Source organism: Setaria viridis, chromosome 9 (assembly GCF_005286985.2).
Source record: "Setaria viridis chromosome 9, Setaria_viridis_v4.0, whole genome shotgun sequence".
Classification (NCBI taxonomy): Eukaryota; Viridiplantae; Streptophyta; class Magnoliopsida; order Poales; family Poaceae; genus Setaria; species Setaria viridis.
This window is the reverse complement of record NC_048271.2, coordinates 42,436,462-42,463,963: the sequence shown is the minus strand read 5'-3', so window position 1 is coordinate 42,463,963 and position 27,502 is coordinate 42,436,462. Positions and strand designations below refer to the sequence as shown.

The 27,502-nt window shown below is 44.7% G+C and overlaps 3 protein-coding genes across 5 annotated transcripts; all 3 read left to right on the top strand.

The window, feature by feature from the left end:
• The first annotated feature begins 7,603 nt into the window (after positions 1-7,603).
• LOC117840171 (uncharacterized) lies at positions 7,604-11,592 on the top strand. Its single transcript, XM_034720631.2, has 5 exons — positions 7,604-7,863; positions 7,976-8,049; positions 8,203-8,326; positions 10,688-10,960; positions 11,038-11,592. The coding sequence occupies exons 1-5, from the start codon at positions 7,741-7,743 to the stop codon at positions 11,305-11,307; spliced, it is 864 nt and encodes a 287-aa protein (XP_034576522.1). The 5' UTR covers positions 7,604-7,740; the 3' UTR covers positions 11,308-11,592.
• A 2,369-nt stretch (positions 11,593-13,961) lies between these two features.
• Positions 13,962-16,320, top strand: LOC117835072 (uncharacterized). The gene is made up of 5 exons (XM_034714432.2): positions 13,962-14,151; positions 14,233-14,303; positions 14,442-14,541; positions 15,420-15,683; positions 15,777-16,320. The coding sequence occupies exons 1-5, from the start codon at positions 14,044-14,046 to the stop codon at positions 16,050-16,052; spliced, it is 819 nt and encodes a 272-aa protein (XP_034570323.1). The 5' UTR covers positions 13,962-14,043; the 3' UTR covers positions 16,053-16,320.
• Positions 16,321-20,544: 4,224 nt separating this feature from the next.
• On the top strand, positions 20,545-26,298 carry LOC117837529 (protein LNK1). 3 transcript variants are annotated; one of them, XM_034717189.2, is made up of 12 exons: positions 20,545-20,700; positions 20,782-20,964; positions 21,396-21,425; positions 21,682-21,795; positions 22,590-23,038; positions 23,131-23,413; positions 23,510-23,581; positions 24,011-24,227; positions 24,345-24,613; positions 24,909-25,057; positions 25,642-25,777; positions 25,865-26,298. In XM_034717189.2, the coding sequence occupies exons 4-12, from the start codon at positions 21,772-21,774 to the stop codon at positions 25,979-25,981; spliced, it is 1,716 nt and encodes a 571-aa protein (XP_034573080.1). In that variant the 5' UTR covers positions 20,545-20,700; positions 20,782-20,964; positions 21,396-21,425; positions 21,682-21,771; the 3' UTR covers positions 25,982-26,298. The 3 variants fall into 3 exon arrangements, with proteins under 3 accessions (XP_034573080.1, XP_034573081.1, XP_034573079.1); XM_034717190.2 differs by having other exon boundaries at positions 20,782-21,049; positions 24,017-24,227; XM_034717188.2 differs by having other exon boundaries at positions 20,782-21,049.
• Positions 26,299-27,502: the final 1,204 nt, after the last annotated feature.

Genomic DNA, 27,502 nt, shown 5'->3' with positions numbered 1-27,502 from the left:
AGTATATCTAAATGCATAGCAAACTCTATGAATCTTGAAAAGACAAAACGATGGACAGAGGGAGTAAGATCCAACATTAATTATTGACATGCAGTTTCATAAATATATAATAGACTAGACGAGTGGTACGGTGTAACAATGTATTAATCACTTGGCATTTAGATGCATGGTTTGTAAATTTGAGCCGATTATAGTGTTTTGTAAAAATGAGGCCTAACTATATATGCTTGTCCAATTCAAATTTCTAGGAAAAACAGTACCTATGTTTATAAAGTAAAACATAGATTTTTATGAACCGCTACCTTAATTTTTAGTTTTCCCTCCAGCTTGCGCCTGCCCTCTTTTTTCTTCTACTGCCTTCTCTAGCTTAACTAATCGATTTATACATGAGTTTTTTTTCCATGTGACATATTTTGGAGGTTCGCTAGATCAATAAGCTACCATGATTTTAGAAAATAAAGGGCACTATTCAGGGTTAAGGAATTTCCCCATTGTAAATATGTCCCTCCTTAATTAGTACCAACAAGGTGGGTTATTTACATTGGAGTACTCCTCCGTTCCAAATTATTGTAGGTTGTTTTAGCTTTTTCTAGATACATAAATTTTGCTATTTATCTAGATATAACATATATCTAAGTGCATAATAAAAATTATGAATATATAAAAAGTAAAACGACCTACAATTTGAAACAGAGGGAAGTAGTTCTTTACAGATGTGGTAGCTAGCTTTACCCTGAAGAGTTATCATACATGCATGATTATTGCCCACAGAATAGTGTAGTATATGCCTAGAATTAGAAAGGCGTCATCCGCCAGACCACGTACCACAGATACGCATGATTACATCATCACCTCACATAAATAGGTCTGCCTGCAATATGCATACCCGCCCACCAATTCTGAGATATATATATGGTCTTCCCTACCCTGCCAACAAACTGATTTCTACTCGTCAAAGGAAAAGAGTTACCCTCTCTGTTTCAAATTGTAGGTCGTTTTAACTTTTTTAGTTCGTAGGTATTATTATGCCTAGGTGCATAATACACTATGTTTAGATATATAATAATATCTATAATAATATCTATGGACCTAGAAAAGATAAAATGACTTACAATTTGAAACGAATCTCACACCGCTTATGCCTGATGCAACACAAAGATATAAAAGCTGCGTCGCAAGGAGATCTGCCGGAAACATACGTAGCAGGGATCGTATTGGGCGGAAATACCGGGCCACTGTCTTGGTTAAGACCACACATATCTGATCCAGCATCTATCTTTTCATGGTGGATGCTGGAAGGAAACATCCCGGCTGGGTCCTGTAGCTAACCTCGTCCGCCTTTGACATTGTAATAGTAGCGCCTCATGAAAGAGAGATCTACGTAATCATGGAACATGCATGTGTACTACTACCAGTTTAATTAAATATATAATCGCTAGGAAACTGACAGCACAAACCCTAGCTAATGCCTAATGTAGAGAGAGAGAGAGAGAGAGAGAGAGAGAGAGAGAGAGATGATTTACACGTTGGTAAGGATGATGGCGTGCGGATCCGACAGATAGAGCTGGGGGTCGATGGAGAGTTGTCAGGCAGGACAACAAGATCGGAAAGCAGCGCACCTACAAGAACCCTTTAGAAAGGCCCGAGCCTTTACCATCCACGCACAAATGGGCCGGCCGGCGGGTTACACCAACCAAAGGAAGAAAAAAACTCTCTCTCTCTCTCTCTCTCTCTCTCTCTCTCTGTCTCTCTACAGCTGCAGTGGTGGAGGAACGAACAACTCGATTGCAAAGAGCTCGCTCTCTCTCTCTCTAGTCTAGACCTGCGTGACTGACCGTGTGTGATGATGGCCTACTCCTGAATCCCCCACTACGTGCACAGCCAGCCCCAGCAAGCATGCACTAGCTCTAAACCGCAGCTAGCTAGCGCGCGCCGGCCACCCCCAGCAGCATCTTTTGCCTGCCTTTCTCTCTCTCATGCACCCCTTTTAGATCGATGGATCCATGGAAATGATGATGCCCCACGCGCGTTTTGGCGGCACATATCCATTTCCCCATTTCATCTTGCGCGGCACCCACCACGCATGATTGTGCTGCGTCGTGCCTCGTTGAATACATGCTGCTCCGGCCGGATTAATTGGATCCGCTAATGGAACTAATTTTAGCTTGATTGCATCGAAGTGACTGTCCGAAATAATCCAAGGGGCTGGAAGCTAGAAAACTTGCTCCTCCCGGCCGATCCACTCCCTTCTCGGAAAGTTAGCTTAGAAAGTGTGCTTGGTAGTTTCATTGGGCTAATTAGCAATAGCTTAGCTATCCAGGCTTGGCTAACCCAGCAATGTCCAGCCTTGCACAGAGGATTACTTTTAGTCAAAGAACTACTTCTTTTAGAGGAGTTCCGCAAAACACGTCTTTACAAAGTATACTGGTCGAAGTGAAGTAACATGGTGTGTGTGTGTGTGTGAGGTGCATCTTTCTCGTGATTGAAAAATTGGGTAACCCAAAATTTGTAGTTCTTCCTTGTCACAAGGTTAATGGTACTATAAAAATGAATCCATGCACATGAAGTATTTTTTTTATGGAACAGGAGGAGTTGCCCCCTACTGTTTATATATTATAAATAAGCACAAGAGGAACCAAGTTTGTACAAACCTTTAAGAAATAAAGAAGGAAACAAAGAAAATCAATAATTAAAGCACATGTGGGTTTTGCTCGTAGGGCAACTAAGAGCATTTCTTTCTTGAACAGAGCCTTTTGTGTTTTTGTGTTTTGAATAGAAGGTTGTATTCCTTTGAAAATGAGATCATTCCTTGACATCCAAATGCACCAGCTCATGATGACGATCATCTCAAAAAAAAAAGCAGTTGTAGTTGTGACTGAAGGGATTCCAACACTTGAAAAGGCTCCAAATGATGAGATCTGGACATTCAAAAGGTGCCAACATGAGTCCGGAAATTAGCAATGAAGGAAGAGATGATCCCTTCATTCTTCCAATAAGTTAAGACAGTGAACGCAATCATAAGATGGCAGGGTCATATTCTTTCTTTTGAGGAGCCCCCTAGTGCTTAACCTGTTCTTGAGGAGTAGCCAGGACAAAAAAACTTGTGTTTGTGCTGACATGAGGTCTTCCATAACCAGGTGAAACTGACATGACGTGTCTTCCATAACCAGGTGAATCAAAGTTGTGCCATTGAGTCTCTTGTAAGCTTTGGAAGAATCCACATGAAGCATTACATATTGTAGAGCTTTGACCAGAATTAGTAAAAGCTCGGAACTCGAAGGCAATGGCTCGGCCCCTTGGCATCATGCCCCTCTCCATATCTCTGCATACGGTTAGCAGCAGCTAAGTTAGCTCTAGCTAGTAGCTTTGGTGCGGTCAAGACAGAGTGCCCGGCAGTGGTTGACAGGTGGGGCCCTGACGCACGTTCTATATATTCGCTTGGCAGCCACCACGGGCACATGGCTGGTGACACATGTGGCTCTACGTACTGGCGCCTAGACTACTATAGCTAGTTGAAGTTGAAGCCCCAACATGCCGGCCCGCAAAGCTCTTTGTTCCATCTAGCTATTGCTCTTTTCAGTGAAGGGGCCCGCCCAAAGCACTCCAAAAGGATAAGCATACGGTCGGCTGGCTCGTTGGCTTCTCGAAGAACAATGACGGCATGCAAGAGATGTGCTATATATTACGCATGCGTCATTTGTTTCACTCTTGACTCTTCTGTTAATCCATGCTCCTGCACAGACTAGTAATTGCGATCTTTATTCTTCTCTAGCTCCGCCCCGTGCGACGGCGAAAAGTAAAAAGTAAAAGTAAAAATAGGATGTAAATAAAAAGTACATATAGTGGGGCTGAGTCTATCACGGCTGGGTATAAGTTTATACATATTTATTATTAGAAAATTTAACAAATGGCAATAAAGGGATCAGGTCAAATGGCAAATGATCAAGTATATGCAATTTTAACTATTATTAGCTATGTATATTTCCTAAGTTTTAAAATAAATTTCTAACTCTCACAATTACGAAGGGGGATGCAGCACCTTCTCAATGTACGTAGACATTCAATTTAATATGGTGAAAATTCACTTACAGCCTAGCTCCGCCCCTGGTACGATCATACAAGGCGGTATGAGATATACATTAATTATGCGTGCCTTTTACTTTATTCTTAGGAATCTTTGTGTCCACATTTAGAAAAAATGATTTTGTTTAGTTGGGCATGCATGCCTTATGACGAGACTAAGGGGGTGTTTGGAGAGGGGGTGCTAAACTTTAGCACCCCACTTTTTAGCACCTTTTAGCACTTGGGCTCCCAAACAGGGGTGCTAAAAGGGGTGTGCTAAAGTTTAGCACCTCCATTTTCTTTAGCACGTCCAAGGGGTACTAAAATGTGCTAATGGGTGCTAAAAGTGGTCCCAAGCCCATTTTTTCCCCTGCTGCCCCCTCTCTCTCCTCTCCACTTTTCCCCAAGCCAATCATAAATGAGGGCAATGTAGTCATTTCTCACCCAATATGCTAAACTTTAGCACTGTATCCAAACAACCCCAGGTGCTAAACTTTAGCACTCCATTTGAGGGTGCTAAAGTTTAGCACTGTGCTAAAGTTTAGCATTGTGTATCCAAACGGGGCCTAAACTATACACTATTCCGGATGAGATTCTAGATGGCTCCTCTTGAGGAACTAAGTAATAAGCACTAAGACATTCCGATCCATCAAAATTCTTTTGGAACCATCTCTCCCGCACAGTGCCTATAAATGAATCTATGATATGTCGATTCTTGTGTTTAGCCTTACTGTAGCAGTTTACCTTGATTTGGCTGATGAGTCGTCCGAATCGGACAAAGACGACACAAGTGCACAAGCTAGGTAGGCACGTAGCTAGGGTCTAGTAGAAACTAGACCTGAGCATTTTAAGCTCGATCTGGCCCAGCCTGCGGGCTCGGTCTGAGCCCGATGGGTTTTGGCCTGCCCATTCTAGCTGATGGGCCGAGCGTGTTAGCGAAATCTAAGCCCAAAAAAAATCGGACCAGCTCAAGCCCACCCAAATAATTAATTTTATTTATTTTTCAACTAAAAAGAATGAGCAGCTCGAGCCCGACCCGACAACACCCATGGGCTGTTCATGGGCACAAATTTTCGACCAAAATAAACTAGGCTTTTTGTCAGCCCGAGAGCTTGCAAAATGCTCAAGTCTAGTAGAAACGAGAGTCTATATATGTATGTGGCCTCTCGGGGCTTCTAAGGGCTAAGGCTAAAGTTGCACCCAAACCAATAAAATATTGTATCATCTATATGATATGGAAGAGGTTCCTCTGCAGTAATTGGGCATGTTTTTGAATCTACATGTGATTTTGTGAACATAACTTTACTTATCAGTGACCCAAGGGTAGTACGAGAAGTCACTTCCGACATTCCAACGGTGTGTATGCCTACGTTAGATCGTGCACGTAAGAAATAGCGAGCTTGGACAACATATAAAAAAATCGCTAACAGACATTATGTTAATATACTTTCACGTTGCTTGCTAGCTAACCATACAGCTACATTTCATCTAAGAAGGTGCATGTGTTAAAGTTTTTTTTACGTATATGTGTGCAATTCCTTACAGAATACTCTTCTTAAAAAAATATAGGTTGTGTTGATTTTATCTTAAGTTAAATTTATTTAACTATGACCAAATTTATAGAAAAGTGTGTTAATATCTACGGTACCAAATAAATATACTAACAAAATATATGTCCGAATGGTCCGGTGGTTCGATGGACTCTTGGAAATTAGAATGTGTTTTGTTGTATGTATAAAATGGTTGAAGCTTGATAGTGGTCCTTGGTTGGTTGAATCGTACCATCATTTAAGATTAAGTAATCCTACTTAACATTATTTTCTATTAAGAGAATTGAATCATATGGTTCAAGCAAATTGATTGAACGACACCATCCAAAATCATTCATACATGCACAACGTGGTGCATGCAATAAAAAAACACCTCAACTTCTCTCTCTTCCACCCCTCCTCTCCGAAACTCCGAATGGTCCGATGGTTTGGTGGACTCTTCTGCGTGATCCTGAATAACCTGCACGGCTACATCCATCATCTCCGGTCGCGCGCGCATACGAAAAACTGCAGCGTTGGGCCTCTCCCGGAAACTCGCCCGTAGTACGCCAGCCCAACTCCACCTCTCTCCATCATGGCCCATCATCACCGGCGACGCCAGACAGCGTGGCTTTTCTTGACGCGCGCGGCCCACCGGACCACCAGCTATCGCGCCCGTCCCGGCGGCCAGCGGCCGGCCGCGAGCGTGCGCCGTGCCGGAGGATGCGCGACGCGAACCGCTCGTCCGAATCAATCCGCCCACGCTGTTCCCTTCCCCTCGGATCCGACGGCAGGTCACGTCGATCGCGTGCGGCGGGCCAGCAGCAGAGAGCCGACAGGCGGCCGCCGGGATCCCCATCATCCTCCGGCGCGCGGCCGGGCGTCCCCGTCGTCGGCCACCCGACCGCCCGCCAGCAGAGCACGGGTTTCGTGTGGTGGTCGATCTGGTGGTGGCGAGCGAGCCGTGCCCGTGCGACGTGACGCATGGCGATGACGTGCCTCTAGCTCCCGCGCGCGCACATGCTCCGAGCGGCGCGGCGACGGCGATCCCCCACCGCCCGAGTCAACGCCACGGCCGGCGGCGTGCGAGGGATGAAAAAGCTGCCGCCGTGTTGGTTGCAGCGGACAACGATGCGGTAGTCGGGACACGCGACACCCGGGCTGCTGGTTGGTTTGGACATGCTACTGTTTCGCGGCGAAAGGCAACGGTGCGCGCCACTGTTTGTCGCGTTGCTTCAAATCGCGCCATTTACTGTGATGGTACGACGAAGGCACGGCCTGGTACTCCCTCTGTCTCTGAATAATCGTCTTTTTCGTGTTGGGAGAAACAACTTTAACTAAATATATATAAAAATATTAATATTTATAATACAAAATTAATATTATTAGATAGATATGTGAATCTAGTTTTTTAATAAATTTATTTGAAGATACAAATGGTGCACGTATTTTCTACAAATCCAGTCAAACTTGCGGCACGGAAATAAAAAATGACAGTTATTTAAAGATGGAAGGAGTAAATTATTATTTTTTATTTATTTAGATACATAACTTTTGTTATGTATTTAGACATGTCGTATATTTAGATAAATATTAAAATCTATATATTTAAAAAAATTAAAATGAATAATAATTGGAGACTGTAGGTAACAGCCGAGACAGCGCGAGGAGGGAGGCGAGATGCTACCTGCTACGTACCGTTGTGTGGCGAAAGTAGTGCCGACAAGCTGCCTCCAAAACAAGTATATGCTACACGTACAACTATACGCACCAGTCAAATAAACATATTTTTTAATAAAATATCTCTTTGGTCGAATGAAAAAATTGGATTCGAAGTAAAAAGACGCAAATCTCTACACATGGGCCCGCACGTCAGGCTGGTGGGACCGAACCGGACCCCACCTGTCAGTGAACGCAAAGTCAGTGATGGTAGCCACGTGCTGCGTCTCCCAAGGGAAAAGGAAGCGAAGAACGGGGACCCCGCACCTTCCTTCCTGCCATCCCTGCTGCTGCTGCTCCAGGCTCCAGCTCCACTCCACCTCACGAGTCTCACACCTCCTCCTCCCTTTTTAGAGAGAGAAAGCAAACGAAACGCCTAGAGAGAGAAAGGGGAAGCAGGCGCGAGCGGGAGCAGGAGGAGGAGGAGGAGATGGAGAGGGCGGCGCCGGTGAGGAGCTCCCACACCTCCACGGCCGACCTGCTCGCGTGGCCGCAGCCCCAGGGCCAAGCCACCGCCCCCGCCACGCCGTCGCCGCCGCGCCGCCCCGGCCAGGTAACGCTAACGCTCCCCTTCTTCGCTCCCTCCCTCCACGAGTAGCTGCATCTTCCCCGTGGCGTGCCGCTCCTGATTGACCCGTGAGCTCGCCTCGCTCCCTTGCGCGCAGCCGTCGGAGGCGATCAGGAAGGTGGTCTTCGGGGGCCAGGTCACCGAGGAGGAGGCCGACAGCCTCACCAAGAGGTCAGATTGCTCACCACCCCCCACCACCAACCCCCGCCCCTTCTCTTGCTCCTCGCCGAGCTCTTGCCTCTTGCTCGCGGTCCGTTGATTCGGATCAAGAGGTTCGTTCGCCTCGATTGATCTGTGCCTGACCTCTGATGCCCGCACCTCCAGGAAACCGTGCTCCGCGCCCAAGTGGAAGGAGATGACGGGGAGCGGCATATTCGCTGCCGGGAGCAATGGCGACTCCGGGGAGGCCGCCGCTGCCGTGAAGCCCGCCCGGACTGCCTCGCGCCAGGTGCCAAAATTTGTGCTAAGCTTGTGTTTGGATCGACATTTCTGCTCGATGTTGAGCGATTGCTTTCATCATTGGTGTCTCGAAGTGCTTAGATTCTGTCATTCCAATCATACTGTGCGCTATGTATATTGTACTTGTTCCATATGCTGGCGTCTGTTTCATACCGCATTTCACGAGGAGATCAATGAAGCATATCTGTCACATTGGTTGCACATTTGTTGGGTTCAGTACGCACTTCTAGTCCATGTGCAATAATGCTATGGATCTTAGGTGCATGGTACTAGAATTGGAGTTGCGGGACACATTAATTTTGTGAGGCGGATTTTAAAGACGCACTGCTGTGGGAATGGCCTCGCATTGCTACAATGTTAGTTGATCTTGCATGAAACAAACTAGAAATGCAAAATTCATTATAGGATCGATTCTAGATATTTTAGTGTGTTGCTGGCTTGCTGCATAATTGTTTGATTCAAAAGATGGTTTTGCTTAGCTACACCTCATTTAGAATAGTTACAAATGGTGTTACCCCGATACGTCAGGGAGGGGGTGTATCCCGTATCGGATATGTATCCGATAAGGATATGACACAAATACATATCGGGAAGTATCGGATAAAAAACAAATAAAAGAAAATCGGATAATTGGGCTGATATGTTTAGGCCTGTTGGATACGGTCCAGCTCACAATTTCCTCATATCAGCATCCTGCCTACCCCCTTCTGTGACTTACCACATGCACGCCTGGGTGATGACCCCTCAAGCACCTGCTGCTGCTGTGCTAGTAACAATCCAGCAGCGCGGAACTGCACACCAGCTCGGCAGATCTAGCAGCAGCGATTCGCCGGCTAGCAGAAATGAGGGCAGCAGCGCATGCTGCCTCCGTCGAGCTGCTCCCTCACCTTCTGCTCCGACAGATCAGCACCTCCTTGCTCCTTTACGCCCTTCCTCTGCTCAGCCTGCTCTGTGCTCTTGGCCTCTTGCTTGTGCTGGTTGGTGGCTGGTGGGTCTGGGTGCTTTGCTTGCTAAATGCTAGCTAGTGCTCTGCAATTATAATGTTGTTTGCTCCAACTGTGGTGCTCTGCTTACTTGTGCCCTGAGCAAAACAATACTCACGCTTATTTATTGTTTCTGCTATTATAAGTATTATCTTAACTGTTTTTCAAAAATAGTAAAAAGCATCTACGTATCGGGTTTTTTTGGGGAAATGCCATATCCCCATATCCATGCATCATAGGTTACAAACGTTAAGCCATAATTACCAGGATTAAAGAAATTATTTTTGTACAGATGATTTAGGTAAACTAACTCTGGCTGATACTGACTGGAATGGCTGGATTAAAATATACCAGCACATGGATCTCTTTTGCAGAAATCCATTCAATCTACTCAACTCATCCCTGCTGGAACTGGACCGAGGATGGTCTGATGGACACATGATCCTCATCCATGCCATCTCTGACAAAAGCACGGAGCACAAAATTCCACCCATGATAGCAATTTGAATAAGAATATGAAATTAAGTTTAGAGTGAACTAACGAAAACCTTGTCTGTCACCTACTGAATATGTATTGATATGGCAGCAACTGATTGAGTATGAGAGGTCTGCATTCTTTTACACTATATATGCATGGCTCAGGCTTACACATGGAGTATTTTTCATCTTTGACTTGATCAAGTCTCACCAAGCTCAAATCAGCTGTTAACTGATTTTTTTCGAACATGTGGGTTGGAGCCAGCAACTTATGGCATGTATGGTTCACATGGGGAATTCTTCATCTTTGACCAGATGAACTCTCACCTAGATCGAATCAGCTTTTAACTGATTATTCTTCTAAACACGTGGGTTGGAGCCAGCAACTTACGGTTCCATATATGTGGCAACTTTAATTAACTTATATTCCATATATGTGGCAACTTTGATTAACTTATATTTGGTCAATGTGCCCCTGCTCGCAGGGTTGGTGTTGCTTTAAGATTAAAACTTTTTCCTATGAGAGATGCCGAAGCAAAATCCAAGTTAACTAGCTGGTCTTTTATATTGTTCATGTTCTTTGATAGTTGTGATTGGGAATCAAAATTCCTAAAGCAGGGTAATAGTTCCAGCCATCATTCTGTACAATTAATTTTGTGTTCAATGTTGTTAATCAGCCTTTTCTTGTATGTGCAACAGGCTAGTGTTGCTTGGCAGTTCACATTGCCAAATTTTGTACCTAAACCATACTTTAGTGACTTAATAGTTAATTGTGTGCATGATTTTTTGGGGGCATGATCTTTACTGTCTTACTTGAAAGAAATGAAGAAAAATGAATCATAAAGCATAATTTTTACTTGTGGACTAATTCAGTTTCATTTTGCCTTCAGGCTATCAGTACTGTAAGCCACATCTCATTCGCTGAGGATGGAACTGATCCTCCCAAAAAGCCAACTTCTGTAGCTGAGGTGGCAAAGCAGCGTGAACTTAGTGGTACTCTTCAAAGTGAGGCAGACAGTAAGATGAAGCAGATATCAAATGCAAAATCCAAGGAGCTCAGCGGCCACGACATCTTTGCTGATACTCAGGAATCCAGGTTGAACAGAGCAAGGAACTCATCGAATGGCAGCTCTGCCTCTCACATCCCTGTTAAAAATGCAAACGTACTGCAGCTTCAACATATCTGGTACTCCATTCCCCTTTTGCAGGTCGTGTTAAAACTAATTTTGTCTTTCAACAGGCGAGCACCTTCTCGTTTGGAGAGGCTAACATTGACAGCGCACCAAAGACAGCAAAGAAGATAACTGGCAAGAAGGTCAACGACCTCTCTGGCAATGACATTTTCAAGGGAGATGCGCCACCAGCTTCTGCTGAGAAGCATCTGAGCACCGCAAAGCTGAAGGAGATCACTGGAAGCAACATTTTTGCAGATGGGAAGGAACCGCCCCGCGAGCGCGTTGGTGGAAACCGCAAGCCTCCTGGCGGCGTTAGCAGCATTGCGCTGATTTAACATCCTGAACTGGAATTGAGATGGACCTTGCCTTGGTCCATGTCTATCCGTGTAGGAGTTCGCCGATGCAACAGGCTGTTTGGCCGTCAGTTTGATATGTTGTTTTCGGTCGTGATGCAGCAGTGAGCAACCCCATTTTTAGTCCTGATAATGGTCTAGTTTAACTTTTGGTGTGTGCATGTTTGGCTTGGTTGTGAGATACCCATGCTGTCCTCTCGTCAGTGTGTAGTGTGTGCACGGTGGATATGTTTTGACAAATAATAACAGGATTCTGAACCAAGCTCACATCTTGCACATCATCTGTGTATGAACGAAATGTTGCCTAGTATTTTGCACAGAGCAGAAGAAATGCACGATACACGACAATTTTCTGTCGACCTCGTCCAATGTATAAAACGCCATATTTCAGAAGATAAATGCTGATAGCATCATGAATATTATTCCGTTTTAGGGCTCCTTGTACCAAGAATACAAATTTATTTTGTAATGATGATAACGAAACTTTAACTAGCAAACTAATACAACCTTTCCAAAAACACAAAATAGCCAATTTCAAAGAAAAAATGACCCTTTTTAGCATTAATTAATTAATAAAAAATGTGTTCTGTACAATGTTTTATGGTTGAGACCCAAGTGGACTGCTTGGTGGTTGAAATATAGTTTCTCTCTTAATTATTATATGTTTATAGAAAACTAAGAAAAAGATACCCTCTACCCAGTTGTGCCTACCTCTTATTTTGGTAGAGCTGTTCAACGTTTTTTTGTCAGCAACATGTCAACTACTCTTAATCATTAGCTATCCAACGACACACTTATTAATACCTATTAATAGTGCTCGCAACCAAAGTGCAAGAGCATGATCACAAAAAGGATAGCGCAAACAATTTCAGTCTCATGCTATGTATAAGTTCCACCAAAATCTAGCGAAGTCTCACGGATCTCTCATCTCTCTTCCTAACAGGACTAACCGCAATAGCAAATTTCTAGAGGGAGAGCTTTTCTGTAGAGTTTGGAGACCCCAGATCACCTCATCTTCGGTTGCACTTCCGGAAGGACAAGCCCATAGATCCATCGCCGCTTTGTTGTCTCATTGTTTATTATTTTGACTTTTGGAGTTGTAAAAGGATATTTTCAGGTAAAATTACATAATGGTTTAATTTAAGAGAAATTTTAGAGTGTTGGAAAAAATGAGAACCGTCCATCTGGTGAAATCGAACAGTGGAAACAAAAAATATCATATATCATGAAGTACCTGAAGAAAAGTACCTATTTGATGGGACAAGTACAAAAAATAGCAAGAAATTACTATGATACCTTTTAAATTATGTGTAAATCTATTTAATTTTTTTAAGAAGGATAACAAAAGAAAGTACCTGCATGTAGCACTGGTACTTTAAAAACATTATAACAAAGACAATCCAAGTTGCAAACTGGAAAGGTTAATGACCCTATCTAAATCAGTTGCAAACTCAGGCGTTGGGGGGTTTCTAGCGATGCTATTTACATCAGGTTAGGCTGGATGTGATGGCAGGTTCTCTATGGCCCCCGAAAACTGCAGGCGCGATACCGCTAAGCGAAGGCATCCGTGCGGCGGAAGAAAAAATGAGTAGCCACGAACCCACTAACACGGCTGTTGGAAAACCTGCGCCTTGTATACATATGCATATAGAATAAATGGTTCTATATTACCAGTGACCATTCCCCATTTTACTAGCCGGACTAGAAAAATAATAAATATTTGAAGTAATATGCGCACACATATAATAGTAATTTAACTTGGTTGGATTCGGATGAATTTCTTTGTGCGCTAAAATTTTCATTTTTATTTTAGCAACTTGAATTGAACGATGGTGGTTCAATACAAAGACCCCCGGTTTGATCTAGTTTGAGACGACGTGGTTCACATGGGTCCACCGATTGATCTCAGTCGAATCATTACCAATGATATCATCTTTTTACTTTACATATAATTACTAAGTTTGAGTGTTTACAATAAATGTGCGACAAATCACACCTTAAAATATGACAGGGTGTTTTAGGCTTGAGTTTTATTCGAATCCACGGAGGAGTGATCAAGTTTCTATCCATATATACTCAACATGTCATATGCTCAGTTCCTTCGTCACATTTTTTACAGCACATCACAATCTTAAGAAGATGTGGTGAAACTTAGGGAGTATTTGATACCATATGCTAAACTTGAGCAGTATGATATCGGATGTTCGGATGCTAATTAGGAGGACTAAATATGAGCTAATTATAAAACTAATTGCAGAATTCCTATGCTAATTCGCGAGATGAATCTATTAAGTCTAATTAATCCATCATTAGTAAATGGTTCCTGTAGCACCACATTGTCAAATCATGGACTAATTAGGCTTAATAGATTCGTCTCGCGAATTAGACTCCATCTGTGTAATTAGTTTTATAATTACCTTATGTTTAACACTTCTAATTAGATTCAAAATATCCGATATGACAAGGGCTAAACTTTAGCACGGGGTATCCAAACACCCCCAACCCGTGGTATCGAGGGAGCGTAATTAATTTTACGGGTATCCAAACGGGGCGTTAGGCGTGAACTAAACACCCGCCACCCGGGATGAGATATTTGCATTGCCAGCTTGATTATATCTGGGGCCCCACTCACGAGTCGAAGAGCCTCCGAGAACGACTCCTCCGCCTTCATCTCCATTCCCTTCCCTTCCCTTCGTCGCGAGAGAGTGAGTGAGGGAGATGGAGAAGGCGTCCCCGGTGAGGAGCTCCCACACCTCCACGGCCGGCCTGCTCGCGTGGCCTCACCCCGATGGCGCCGGTCCGCTGCCAGCGCGCCGCCCTAACCAGGTGACGACCCCGCTCCTCCTGCCGCGCCGCCACTCCCGATCCTTTAGCTCTTACCTTATTCCTCGCTCGCTCGCCCTGCAGCCGACGGAGGAGTTGAGGAAGGTGGTGTTCGGGGGCCAGGGCACCGAGGAGGCCGACGGCCTCAACAAGATGTGAGATACCTCCCGCGCCTCCATTGGCCGGATTCCGCTCCGCTCCCATTGATTCGGATCAGGCCGTTCAATGCGATCGGTACCCCGCGTAAGTGCCTGCTTACTGATTGCGCCTGCTGCTAACTCTGATCGTTCCAGGAGGACGGGCTCCGCGCCCAAGTGGAAGGAGATGACAGGGAGCAGCATCTTCAAGGCCGAGAGCGCCTCCGCCGCCCCAGCTGCATCTCGTGATCGTCAGGTTCGCTACTTTTGGATCTGCATTCTATGGGGAGTGGAGCATTGTTTGGCGTTCCTCTTCTGTAGCGGGTACTCCTTGTTTATGCTGCAGATAGTTCCTTTTGTTTCACGTGGCATGTCGGTACTACCGCATTAGGATCAATGAAGCATCCCTGTCAGATTGGTTGCATAAAGTTTTGGGATCGGTATCCGGTTTTGTCCATGTTCAGTAATGCTATAGATCTTAGCTGCATTTTACTAGAAGTAGAGTTTGCAGTGTTGGCAAGCCCTGTTATTGCCTTAGTGGATTGTTTATTCGACAAAGTGGAATGCAATTCAGGATCTAGAGATTCAGCATTGTCACCACATGACTGTTTGATTGGAAATTCAGTTAACCTCTTATGTTCTGTGTTCTTCTTAAAAATGTTGGTCTCTTTTGAATCAAAATGTGTGTAAAGCAGAAGTCTTAATTATGTTGTTCTTGGCTCTTCAAGTTTTATGTAGGTGTCAGGTTCGTGAAAAAAAATATGTTTGTCTCATTGTGAAACAGAACATGTAAAGCATCGGCAGCAGTTCCAACAATCATACTGTGTGGTGATCAAATCATTTTTTTTTCATGAAAGATTGATCAACTTTCTTAATTAGCCTTTCCATGTAACATACTACAAACTCATGGTCAGCAGTTCACTTCTGCAATCCTTTGGTGCCTATGCCGTAATTTGGTGATTTGGTGGTTGACTGTCTGCCAAAGAAACAGGAAAAACAACAAATATTTCCCTTCTACATGGCCTACATATTACTTAAGAAATCAAGAAAAAGTAATCAGACCATGCTGTGTGATATGGCGAGATTAAATCAGCTTTTATAATCTTTTTATAATCAAATTTTGTTAATCTACAGGCAAGTCAGATCACTTTTGCTCAGGAAGGCAGCATTGCTCACAGGAAACCAACTACAGTAGCTGAGGTGGCCAGGCAGCGTGAGCTTAGCCATACCGTTCAGAGTGAGGGGGGCGGTAAGATGAAGAGGCAGGTCTCCACTGTAAAATCCAAGGAGCTCAGCGGCCACGACATCTTCGCCGACCAGGAGGATCCCAAGCCCAACAGGTCAAGGAGATCAAACTATGGCAGCTCTGCGTTGCTCTCAGCAGTGAAAAATGCAAATGTACTGCCCGCATCATGTCTGCTCTGGTACCCCTATTTGATTTGTGGTGGCTTGAAACTCTATTTGAACAACTATCGTTGCCCTCATGAACAGGTGAGCACCTTCTCGTTCGGAGAGGCCGACACTGACAGCACGGCGAAGACAGCAAAGAAGAAAGGAACCAGCAACAAGCCCGCTGATCTGAATGGCAAGGTCATCTCCGAGAAGGATTCAGCACCTGCGGTGAAGCAGCCTCTGAACCGCGCGAAGCTGGAAGAAACGACTGGCAGCAGCGTTTTTGCAGACGGGAAGGCCCCAGCGACAGGAGAGCAGTCAGGCCGCCGGACCCGGCCGCCTCCCGGCGGCGAGAGCAGCATCTCGCTGGCGTAGCGTCTTGGATGCATGCATCATGTTCTTGCATTGGGGCCGCCGCACGGGTGGTTGGACGGTCAGTTTGCGGCCTTGTTTTGGTGATGATCAGGCGACGAGTCCCATCTCCAGTCCATACGACAATCTGGTTTGCGTTTGGTTTGTCTATGTGTTGTTTGGGTTGGTTGTGACATACCCAACGGAACAACCCCATGGCGTGTGGTGCTCGTTTTGTTGTGCGTACGGTGGATATATATGTTTGGTATAAATAAGAAATCGGTTACTGGAACCATGAGTTCGAACCGAGATCACGTGCAAAGCGCGAAGATGCAAACTATTGCACTGCATTGATCTCATCCAAGGTTGAATGACAGCGCCTCATAACAAAGTGGTCTACTCATTTTGTTTTTCATGGTACGATATAGCAATGTGTCAACCAATATACGTCAGAAAAACCATGAGTATTAGTTAAGTTGTCATGGTTCTTTTTTGCGAAAAAAAATACAAATACAGACACTTAAATTCCACATAGATTTTGAACATGTGCGTTGCCTACCCTAAAATTATGAAGTTCCACCACAAAGAATCTAAACAGCTGAGCCATTTGATAGTGAAAATTTGAAACAAAATACGCAAAATGCATTTCACCCACTTTTACTAAATTGTTGTCAAGAACATAGCATTCGTTGTGCAGAGTGATGCATTCAGCTTCCACTCGTGTATTTACAAGACACGGACAAATACGGCTGTTAAGTTCAGCAGGATAACATACGGTGTACTTTGATCACTTTTCACATCCAAACAAACCTGTCGGCCAGTTTAAAAAAAAAATCCAATTTTGCAAACAAACCTAGGCGAGATAAAAATTGGATCGTGCTTGTATTTTGAGCATCTTTCTTGTGGTCGGGACGTATTCTACACATATATCTCCCTTTAAATAATTTCCTCTACACACCCCAAACTTTACGTCACCTGCATTCTAAATTGTACACTGCTTATATAAATCGAAAATATGTCCCCACTCAGGCCGGTAGTTGCGCGCGGCCACACCACACGGCCCACACGGCCAGCTCTTGATCTAGTCCGCACGTGCTGGTAATGAACATCACAACGTCAGCGTCAGCGAGGTGGCACCGTGGCACAGGAATGGAAAGGACCGAGGCGTCAGAGAGCTTGAGGCAGCCACGATGTACTTAAAAAAATAACCTTAAGCAATAAATATAATATTACGGTGCACCTTATATGTCATATGCAAACTAAAACTAACAATAGATTCGAAAAAAAAAACTAAAACTAACAATAGGGAAAAAAAATTTAGACTAAGTTTATATGGAAAGATCGTAGGTTTTTAAGTGCAGAAATCTACACATCTTCTAAAATCTATTTTTAACTTTTTAGAAGAAAAATTTCCAGCTTAAAACCTGCACGGCATGCAGCGCCTCACCTGATGGCCGCCGCCTCAGCCCATCAATCACAGACCTTATCGTCGTCAATCACCGGCCGCAGCCACGGTGTCAGCCGGGACAGGACTACGGTTCCCGTCCCATCCTACGGCCGCGGGCGCCACGAGCCACTACTCCGTTTCCACCAAACCCACACTCCTGTACAGGTCGTTCTGTACTTGTAAATTTTTTTTTGAGATAGACGGTACTTTTTTACTTATGACTGTGTTCAAATCTTTCTGGTGTCTCCATTTTGAACAAACCCTAAGAAACTTTGCTAACAATGTCATTTCGAGATTCCGACTAAATTTTAACAGAAGGATGCGGGTTTGAAGAATGGGCTTTGCAAGAGACCTCAGCCCCAGAAGGCCCAATTTGCGTGTCAGGCCCGAAGTGGATCCGGCCTGTGCAAGTGTGTTGCGTGTCATTTCTTGCGGCCCGCCATTGGTGTTGCCCCTTGCAATCATGTTGCTAACACTTACTTCTGAGAGTGTTGGTATAATGATGCGGCATTTTAAAGAGAAATCTCTAAAGACCTAAATCTGGTGAAGTTTGTAGACCGTGATTGGGCCACGTCACTCCTTTTTCTGGTCAGTCCGATCTCAGACCAACTTCAATCGCAGCCGCTAAGGCGTCATATCTGGAATCTTCCACGAGCTCGGCAGCGTGAGTTCCCGTCTCTTCGTCTCCCACGCCGATTTCCCGGCAGCAACACTTTTTCTCGGCCTCGCACGGGCGCACGGCTGCCGTCTCCCACATTTCCGTGCCCTGCCACCTCTCCCTGGCTGCGCCTAGACCTTCACCTCTCCAAACGCTCCGCATTACGCGCCCGCCCCGCGCTCTCACGGTCTCACCTGACCATGCACCTCCCTCACCCAGCTCACCGGTTCTCCTCCGATTCCAGCGCACGCACTATGGGCCGGGTTCCACGGGCGCCGCCGTCCCTATGGCACGTGGGGAAGCTGGTGTGCGTGCGGTGCAGCGTCCGCGGCCACCCGGAGCTCGCGTCGTCAACGAAGCGCCCGTTGCCCTCCGCATATTCGTCGCTTCCCGTTGCCCATCCATCTTCCGTCTACCACCCCTTTCCGGCCACATCTGTCGGCTGTCACGGTGTGTGAGAAGCAGGCGGGCGGCCGGAAGGTGACCGCACAGGACAGTCTGGTTCTGCCAGGAAATGGAAGTCAAGAGCCAGCAGGCGGGAGGGATGAGACAGGGCCGCGCATCTCCAGTTCTCATATTTCCTCTCAAACATGCCAACTGCCAAGGTGAGCGACTGCACATCATAGCCTTGGACATCTGAATCTCAATACCATATGCCGCACAGAAACTGTTCGATAAAATGCCTTAATGCTCTACAATTATTACCCGCTGGATTTTATTATGTAGCTTAATAGTGCTTCGCACATTTAGGTTCGTGTTCAAATTAAGGAGTATATTTCCATACGTAGTTCTTAAATAATTAGAAATGGTGCACTGCAGATAGAGCGAATCATCTTAGGAGGGATGTGTAAGAAGTTTGGTCAAAGGTTTTTAGACCATAAACTAGGAGGACAACGGAATTTGAGCACGACTTTCAGTGATAAAATCTCCATATGCCGGGTTACATTGTCTACATTGTTACATCATGAACATTGGCTTGTGGTTACAGTCTCAGAGAGTGCTCAATAAGGTATCTATTTGATTAGCACTGTTTTCTGCAAGTTAGTGCAAGAGTTCCTATTGGGTTTAGATGATTAGATCAGCTTCAGAAGCTTTTATGATTTTATCAATCGCCATTCCTGATGTCCACGAGATACTAGGAGAATTAACTTTATTTTGAGTTTCTCTACGAAGATTTTACTTGGTAAGGCAAATCATACTGCAGAAAGAATTTTGTGCTACTCATGTTTTTCCCTGTCCAAGTAACAGTCTCCCGCATGACAAGTTCTATCAGTTTGTTCAGAGGTTAAGAGGCCTACAATAACTAGCCTCAGCTGCCTCATATTGTATCGACATCAACTGGATAGTGTAGCCAATGTCCTTGAGGAGGTATGATTGAGAATTCCAGTGAAAATTGACTGCAAAAGCTACAAGGGGAATGTGGTAATATCATGTGGCCAATGACGATTTAGAGTACCTCCCATTATTACTCAAAAGTGACAATTGTAGTTTTTGCAAACAATAGAAAGAACCACGAAATTTCAAGTAACTCAAAGTTTGAACATCACACAATCACTTAAAAAAAATCACTGGCAAGAACACCAAAAGGCGCGGTAGCTGCGCCAAGGTTTCTAGTGTAACCATAAAATAAAATAAAGCTTTCAATTACGACTACCCTAACGATGCGAACCACACACTCTTGCATGCTATGGAAGTGAGCCTAGCTTAACTGGTTACAGTGGAAGATGTGATCATGCACTCTATTCATCTAGGTTCAAGTCCCCACTAGCTCGAATTTGACTGACTATTTTTTCTTCTTAATGAAAAAACGTCTAGCACTTTTTTTATGTAGCCCTGTACTAGCACTTAAACTTGAACACGTCGAGACGAATCATGGCACAGGGCTCGCCGCGTGCGTGCAACGAAATGGCCTTCTTCCAGCCCAGCTCTGGCCTCCCACGCTTGACCAACCAACGCAGGCCGAGCGAGCCAAAGCGCCCCGCCCGGGTCGCCGGAAACGACGGCGCCAACCCCAGCCCCGCGGCCCCGGGAAAACCGCAGTGGTTTTCCACCTCGGCCGGGCCCCAAGCGGGTTCGTGCGTGGACGGCGTCGCTGTTGCTTCGGTTGGGTGCGGACGAGGACGAGCGCAGGCGGCGCACGGCAACTTGCCCGCCCGCGCGCCCCACCTCTCCACTTGCTGCCGCGAGCGAGATATGGTGTCACGTGCCGGGCGCCACCTCCACCCAAGCAAAGGCGCGAAGCCGAGTCCACGCGCGTCCAGAAGCCTCCCCAGCCGCTCGCTGCCGCGCGGGCCCCGCCGGCGGGCGGGTTGGCCCGGCCAATGGGGCGCGGGCAACTGATCGGATCGCGCCGGCGCCTCGTGTCCACTACCTCGCCACCGCCCCCGGGCCCACCACGCCCGCTCCCAGCCGCTAGTTAGTAAACTAACCCCCGCCGCGGATACGCGCCAAGGCCCCCCCTCTTCCTCCGTTTTTGTTTGGTTTTTCCCCCACAATTCTCCACCCGAACAGAGAGAGAGAGCAAGGGAGAGAGAGAGAGAGAGTGGAAATCCGTTTCGTTCGTTCTGGTAATTTCGGTGCTCCCCAGTCCCCAGACGCTGTCGCCCATCTCTCCTCTCTCATCGTCTTTCTCGTTCATCTGCTACTAGGGGGAAAAATTATATAATACTACTACTGGAAGCGAGAGAAAAAAAAAGGAGGAATTTTCCGGAAGCATCTGGAGAGAGCGCGGCCCGACGAGCGGAGCAAGCTAGCGAGCAACCAAGACTTCTCTGCAACGGCGGCGGCGGCGACGGCGGCGGCGGCGACGGCGGCGGCGACGCGAAGCCACTGTTAAGATCCACCCGCTCCTCTTCTTCCCTCTCCTTGCTTGCTTCTTCCTTGGGTGAAGCGGAGCGCCCGTTTCGTCCGTCCGAGGTGGGAATTCTCTCCGCTCCCGCTGCCGTTTTCTCGCGTCTTTCCGGGGGGTGTGGGCGGGAGCCTCGGATTTCCTCTGTTTTGAGCTTGCTAGAGGCGCCTCGATCCTTTCCGTTTTGTTTTCTTGCGGTTGCTTGTGGGATCTTGCAAGTTGCGTGCTCTTCAAGGGCTATTGGTGGTTTTCTGCGCTCTTGCTCGGCAGCTCGGGCTTGGTTGGTGTTTCATGTGATTCTACTGGTTGTTTTCCCTTCCCTGAAAAAAAAAATATTACGGTTTTGGATCTTTGCTGAAGCTGCTTCTACAGTCCGCTGATTTTTACAGGTGTGGTTTTTCTTTGTTTCTGCAGGCTCTGATCTACAGCTCTTGATTCCGGCAGGTGAGAACATGTTCACCAAATTACCTTGTTCATTTTAGGATTCCTGTCGGTGAGCATATAATTTTTATCTTCTTCGCACTGTTTGATCTGAGCCTCCAGGTAGGTAGGCAACTATGCGTGTGCGTAGCTGAAGTAGTTTTGTTTAGACTATTGACATAGCATCCTGGATGGGAATATGATTACTTGTTTAGTCTATGGTTTTCTTTCATCTTTTATTTCGGCAATTCATCCCAATTCCTCTCCTTTGTGTTTGCAGCTGTTGATCAAGAACTGGGGATCCTGAGTTGAATATGATATCAAATCCTGTGGATTGGTACAGTTTCGGACCCGGATAGAATTTGTAGGGATGCCAGATTGGAGGGTGGGCGAGGTAATCTCAGTTTCATGAATTTCTTCATGGACATAACATCTCACCGCTCTTCATAGCCATAGCGCCTGGTTCTTGAGATTATAACAAGTGTTAGAATGTATTCGTTCGTGGCTTAGAGAAAAATGATTGAGAAATATCCGGGTCCTCAGATTTAGCAGTTTATTAGAAAAGTATAGGTCAGAGTGTGTTCTCTGAGGATAATATTATTCAATTTCAAATAAGCTGTGTAGGTGTATATATTGACAAATTGGCCCATCAGGGTTTGGTCCTGCATGTATAAGATTCTCGGTACACTATGCATGCTTATTCTCTGTTCAATCAACTGATGTAAGAATGAATAATGTTTCTAAATTCTAGCATTCAAGCTTATTGGGTTCACTGTCTATTTGTAATGTTCCAAATCGGTGTCCTACTTAGTTAGCTTGAATGGGTTAGCTTTATTTATGGGTACTCACCTTAATATTAGTTAAGGAAGCAAGTTAAGCCCTGCGTTGCCTTGTGGAAGTGTCAGTGTATATTTCACTGAAGTACGCTTGCCACCCACAATAGATCAGCAATTGTTTTTGTTGTGGATAGATGTGTGGGGATTTAGTGGGCTAGCCCTCATATGGGAAAGTTTCAAGTGTCAAATGCAGAGAGTTTGCTTTGGTTGAAGCAAGTTGACAAGTATTCAAATTTTAAGGTTTGATTGACACACTACCACTCTAGTATTAATTAACTTGATGCTGAACTCTGTTAGGTCTTGTCGCAATCATCTGTTGGCTGTTGTGTTATGGCTAATAGTGCTTTTACAGTTTGAAGGTAAATTCACTGATGAGTTTGCCCAGAGTAATAGAAGCGAACATGAAAGTGGAATTGAGGCTCCTGATGTCACTAGTAGTAAGAAGTTGAAGCATGCAGCTGCCAGTGAGAAAATCCACCAGGGTGTCATCTCTGGGACAAATGACTCAGATTCACAGAAATGTAATTCAGAGCACATCCAATGTGCCAATGGGAATATAAACAGTAATGGTGACTGCAAAGATGGCTCAAATGCCTTTACTTCAAGAGAGGAAAATACAATTGTTGAAACCAGATGTCCAACAGATAACTGGAACTCCTGTCAGTTTGCACTGAGCAATGGTTCATCAATTCTCAATAACCACAGTGCTCCACAGGATAGCCTCGCTTATGGAGATAATGACTTAAACTACATCGATTGGCCTGGCATTGACAATTTTGAGGACGTCGACACATTATTCAGGTAAACCATAACTTCTAGCTTGGTGGTTAAGATCTAAAATTGTGTAAATGGGTGATAATGATAGCTCTATTTCTTCTCTTTTTTCTTTTCAGGAGGTCTGATTCGACATATGGGCAGCAGCAGCTGGAGAACACAGATGGCCTATCTTGGATTCCTTCTTCTTCAGATGCCGTTTACTCTTCTGATGTTGCTTTGCAGCAAGGGTTTGGCTCATCTTATTCTGATTATGGTATCCTGGATGATCTCTCAGCATTCCAATGTGCAGAAGATAAATCACTACCCTCGGTTGATCCTTCAGCTGCACTATGTGACAATCAATTCGATGATACCTACATGTTCAGTGAGCAAAAGAATGTGAATGGATATGGTGATCAGGCAAGTGAAGATGTTCCCTTTTCTCTAGTCTGTATTGATTGATCCAATATTTATATTCTATTATCTTTAATTCTCGTATCTCTTTTGTCGCCATAGATCTACCAAGAGGATGTGATGGAGTTGTTGCCCACTGACCAAATATGCAATGGAAATGGAAACATTGATATGGTAATTTCTCTGGGGTTATTTCAATCATTCAAGCAACACCAAAATTCATTGTCTTAAGTGGCTTAGGGGTATCTTAATTTGATTTTGGTTTCTGGCCTAAGTGCCCCTCAAATGGGCATAGTTGATTTGATGCTCTAGTGCAACCGTACTAAAATGTAATGTGAAAACCAAAATGAAAAAGTAGTCAAATTAAGTGCAACCATGCTACTGTGTTGCTATTACTGTTATGTTTCTATTTTTTTTTTTTTTGGGGGGGGGGGGGGGGGGGGAGATCTTGGTGCAATTCTCTCCTGCTTTTATATATATCTGTATTGGGTTTGCCACTGGAATGTTTGTGTCTGAGGATGCTTAATATTGCCATAAAATTGAGAGGTCGTCTTAAGGATAAATCACTTATGCAATTTAATATCATGTTCTTCATGGTTTTAGTTGCAGGTTGGAAATCAGTATTCATCTGAAAATGCCATTCAAGATATCGAAGACAAGAAATTTTCTATAGCTTCAACTTCTCAGCTGAGCTCCTCTCAGAATTTACTGAAGCAAAGGCACCACTTAGATTCCAGTTCACCAAGCAACATTACTTCTGAGTCCTATCCAGAAAAGTTCAGCTCCTCTGGTGGTTCTTTTGCACAAAGGAATTCAAAAGGTAATATACAAGCTAAATTTCAGATGGAGTATTTTCAAGTTGTTGTTCTGGACATGTTTGTCTGTCTTGTACTTCTGGTATGATTAGCTCATGTGACACTTAACTCTACAAATGCAGCGCAGAAGAAAACTGTGAACATACAACCAAGACAGCCCACAAGTGATAATGTGGCGAGCAGACATACTCAAACATTAACAAGAAGAGCTTCATATCCTTGTGAGAACTATGGAACTGAAAACAGAGGGTTAGGGAAAAGAACTTTGGGGGATCCTCAAATTACAATGGGCACTTCAATGGTACTGGACGGCTCATTTGTCTCATCTATATCCTCTGATAACTCAGTTGAAGAAAGCAGCTTTCGACAACTGCAAGATGCCGTTAGTCAGGTATCATTGTTTACTAGCTCCTTTATCTTTACTTGTAATGTTGCATGAAGCAGAATAAGTACAGTCTACAGCCCCTTCATTTTTTAATTAAAAATTCACTCTGTTTCCACTTTGTTTTGTCTTGGATTTCTGATTTCTCTAAATGATCATAAGCTTGATCAAAGATTTAAAGGCAGGACCTTTAGTTTTGGTACAACCAAAGTTCCTTTTTGCATCCTTCCTCTTGGAGGAAATTAAACTAATTTTAGTAAACTATGTGCCGCAGTATTAAAATTATTTTGCGTGTCTGCTTCAGCTGGATGTCCAAACCAAAATGTGCATTAGAGATGGTTTATACCGATTGGCACGAAGCGCGCAACATAGGCAAGTTTTTCCAAATACGATGAACAGCAATGGAGATAGCCAGGATGTAAAGGATATGCAGAATGCAGAAACTTCACGCAAGTATGTTGTTCCTAACAAAAGATGTTATCTATACTTGCTCAAACATGAATCAGTACATGGATTTGAAAACTGTAATTGTCAATTGAATTGCATTTTCCTTATTGTTTAATTTACAAATTAAACAGTTTTGTCTGAATGCTCCTAATGCAACGACTTTCACATAGTCTGTTGTCTCCAAAATGTCATTCTGAAATGCTGCTGTACCGTAAGAAAAATTCCTGATATAGTAGTCCTTGAGATGCTGGTCAATTAAGGAGGTTAAAATATAGCTCTTAATTTGATCTGATTCACGGATTAACCTGTCCAGTAACTGTTAACATGAATATTTATGATGCCATGATATCTAGGCCGTCATATGTAGTTGTTTTTATGAGAATAGGAGTGGCGATGCCACTACTGATTATATTGTATATATAGTTGCCTGCTTTATCAACAAAAAAAAAAGACGAGCAGTTAGTCATCCATTCATGGTGTGGCACAATTTCTGAAGTTGATCATCAGTTACAGTACTTACAATGCAAGGGAGGCATGAAAATGGTTTTGCCTATGTGTAGCCTTTCCACTTTGATGCTTCTGTTTGGCAGGTTTGCTGATCCTCAGAGCATTGAGACACAGACCAACCCGATTGACCGGTCTATAGCTCTTCTACTGTTCCATCAATCGCCGGACCATGCAGCTGTAGCTGTGGACGATGCCTCATCATTAAAATCCCCTGCTAGTGTATGGTTTCCGCCCTTCTCCGTGGTATGAAACCATCTGCCGTTATAACACTGGAAGCATGATGAGCCATTTAATTTTGTGGTGCAGAAAAAACAACACCAGGGCCCTGCTGCAAACCAAGGCATGATGCCAGCTTCATCGGCGATATATTCCCCAAGAGGGCAGGGAGGGCCCAAGGATGCACAATCCCGGGACAACTACTGAAGTTTCTTGACATGACCGGGTTAAAACCGCATGATGTGGGAGCTTCCAACGTCTGTGATTGTTCATAGTGTAATATTGTTGCAGAGGTATGGTGGGCGTTCACATGATGTTTCTTGGCAATGATCTGTCAAACAAGCTTATTGTGTACTACCCAGTAGTGTCTAGTCAGTCCCGATCACATTGGCTTCGGCATGCTTGTACCCTATTGTGAAGACTGCTGCTGTGACCCTAGCTAGCGGTGTTCTGACTCAGCATTTCGTGTAATCTCAAGACATAGTTTTTTTGTCAGAGGATTTAATTATTTTTGAGGTTCTCCAGCTGTGGATGCTCTCTAGATATACCTTTTGAACTGATACAGAGGATGGACATGGTTTTAGTTTTAGTCTCAACATCTATGCCATGTTACTGGAATGATGGCATGACCATACTGGAGGCCACCAGTGTATTATTGTTGTCTATTAGCTGCCCCAAACTTTGTTGGGTGTAGGAGGGAGACAGGTGGGACCGAGCAATTAGGCAGTGGCAAACAATGCATTAACGGTTGACTTCTCCTTGATTCTGAAAAGATGGCCGGCATCTCAATCATTGCGAGGTATACCTGATGCAAAACTTGACAGGTGTGCGTCGGCTGCTGAAAGTTGATTGGCAGTGACTTCGCATCAAATGGAATTGAGTGCAGCGTAGGTCTCCGGCCACTGAAGGGGGACAGGTAGGCAACTGCTTTATTACTGCATCAGACAAACAATAGCATCACGCATGCTCCCTCCGTCCCATCGTATTAAACGCGTCAGATGTAACGCACCAAGTACACGTGGGTCCCGTTTGCAAAAAAAAAAAAAATCCAAACACCCAGCAGTACTCGTGGCCAAACACCCATCGGTTCAGCCATCCACCGCATGAGGAGTCCGACGCATTCTCATTTCTTCCGCACTCTGCTGCGCATGTTGCTTCCCTGATTCTTTTTAAATTATATAATGCTGCAATGATTACTGCCATTCTATTTATTCCCTGTAGATAGGGACAATAATATCATTTCCCATCCATACTAATTTCATGTTCAAATCCTTAAAAGTGCACTTATATAGAGACAGAGGTTTAACAAAATGGCAAGTGCATACGTCAGCACACGGGCAGTACCCCGTTGCCATGAACACGTGTCCTGAAACCGCGTGCATTGCAATCATCAGCTTAGGAAGCGAAACAAAGCCTGTCCATGTCGTCCGGGAAGAAAAAAAAGGGTCAAGTTTTCATCAGCTTGAACCTAGCAACCGAAAATCCTTGTGTATTAGTAGGATCTACGCTTACGCACACTGTCGGCCGATTACATCAACAGCTCTTCAGACAACGACCTGAACTACGACAGTCTCCAGATAGGTTTAGAGATGTGGCAGCAGCTTCTCTCATCTATAGCAGACGCCTTTTCCTATTCCACGATATATACATGCAGTGCAGCAACTCCAACTGACAATTTTCTGGAATACATTACACTAGACAATGCATGCCCAATAGATTACACAAAAT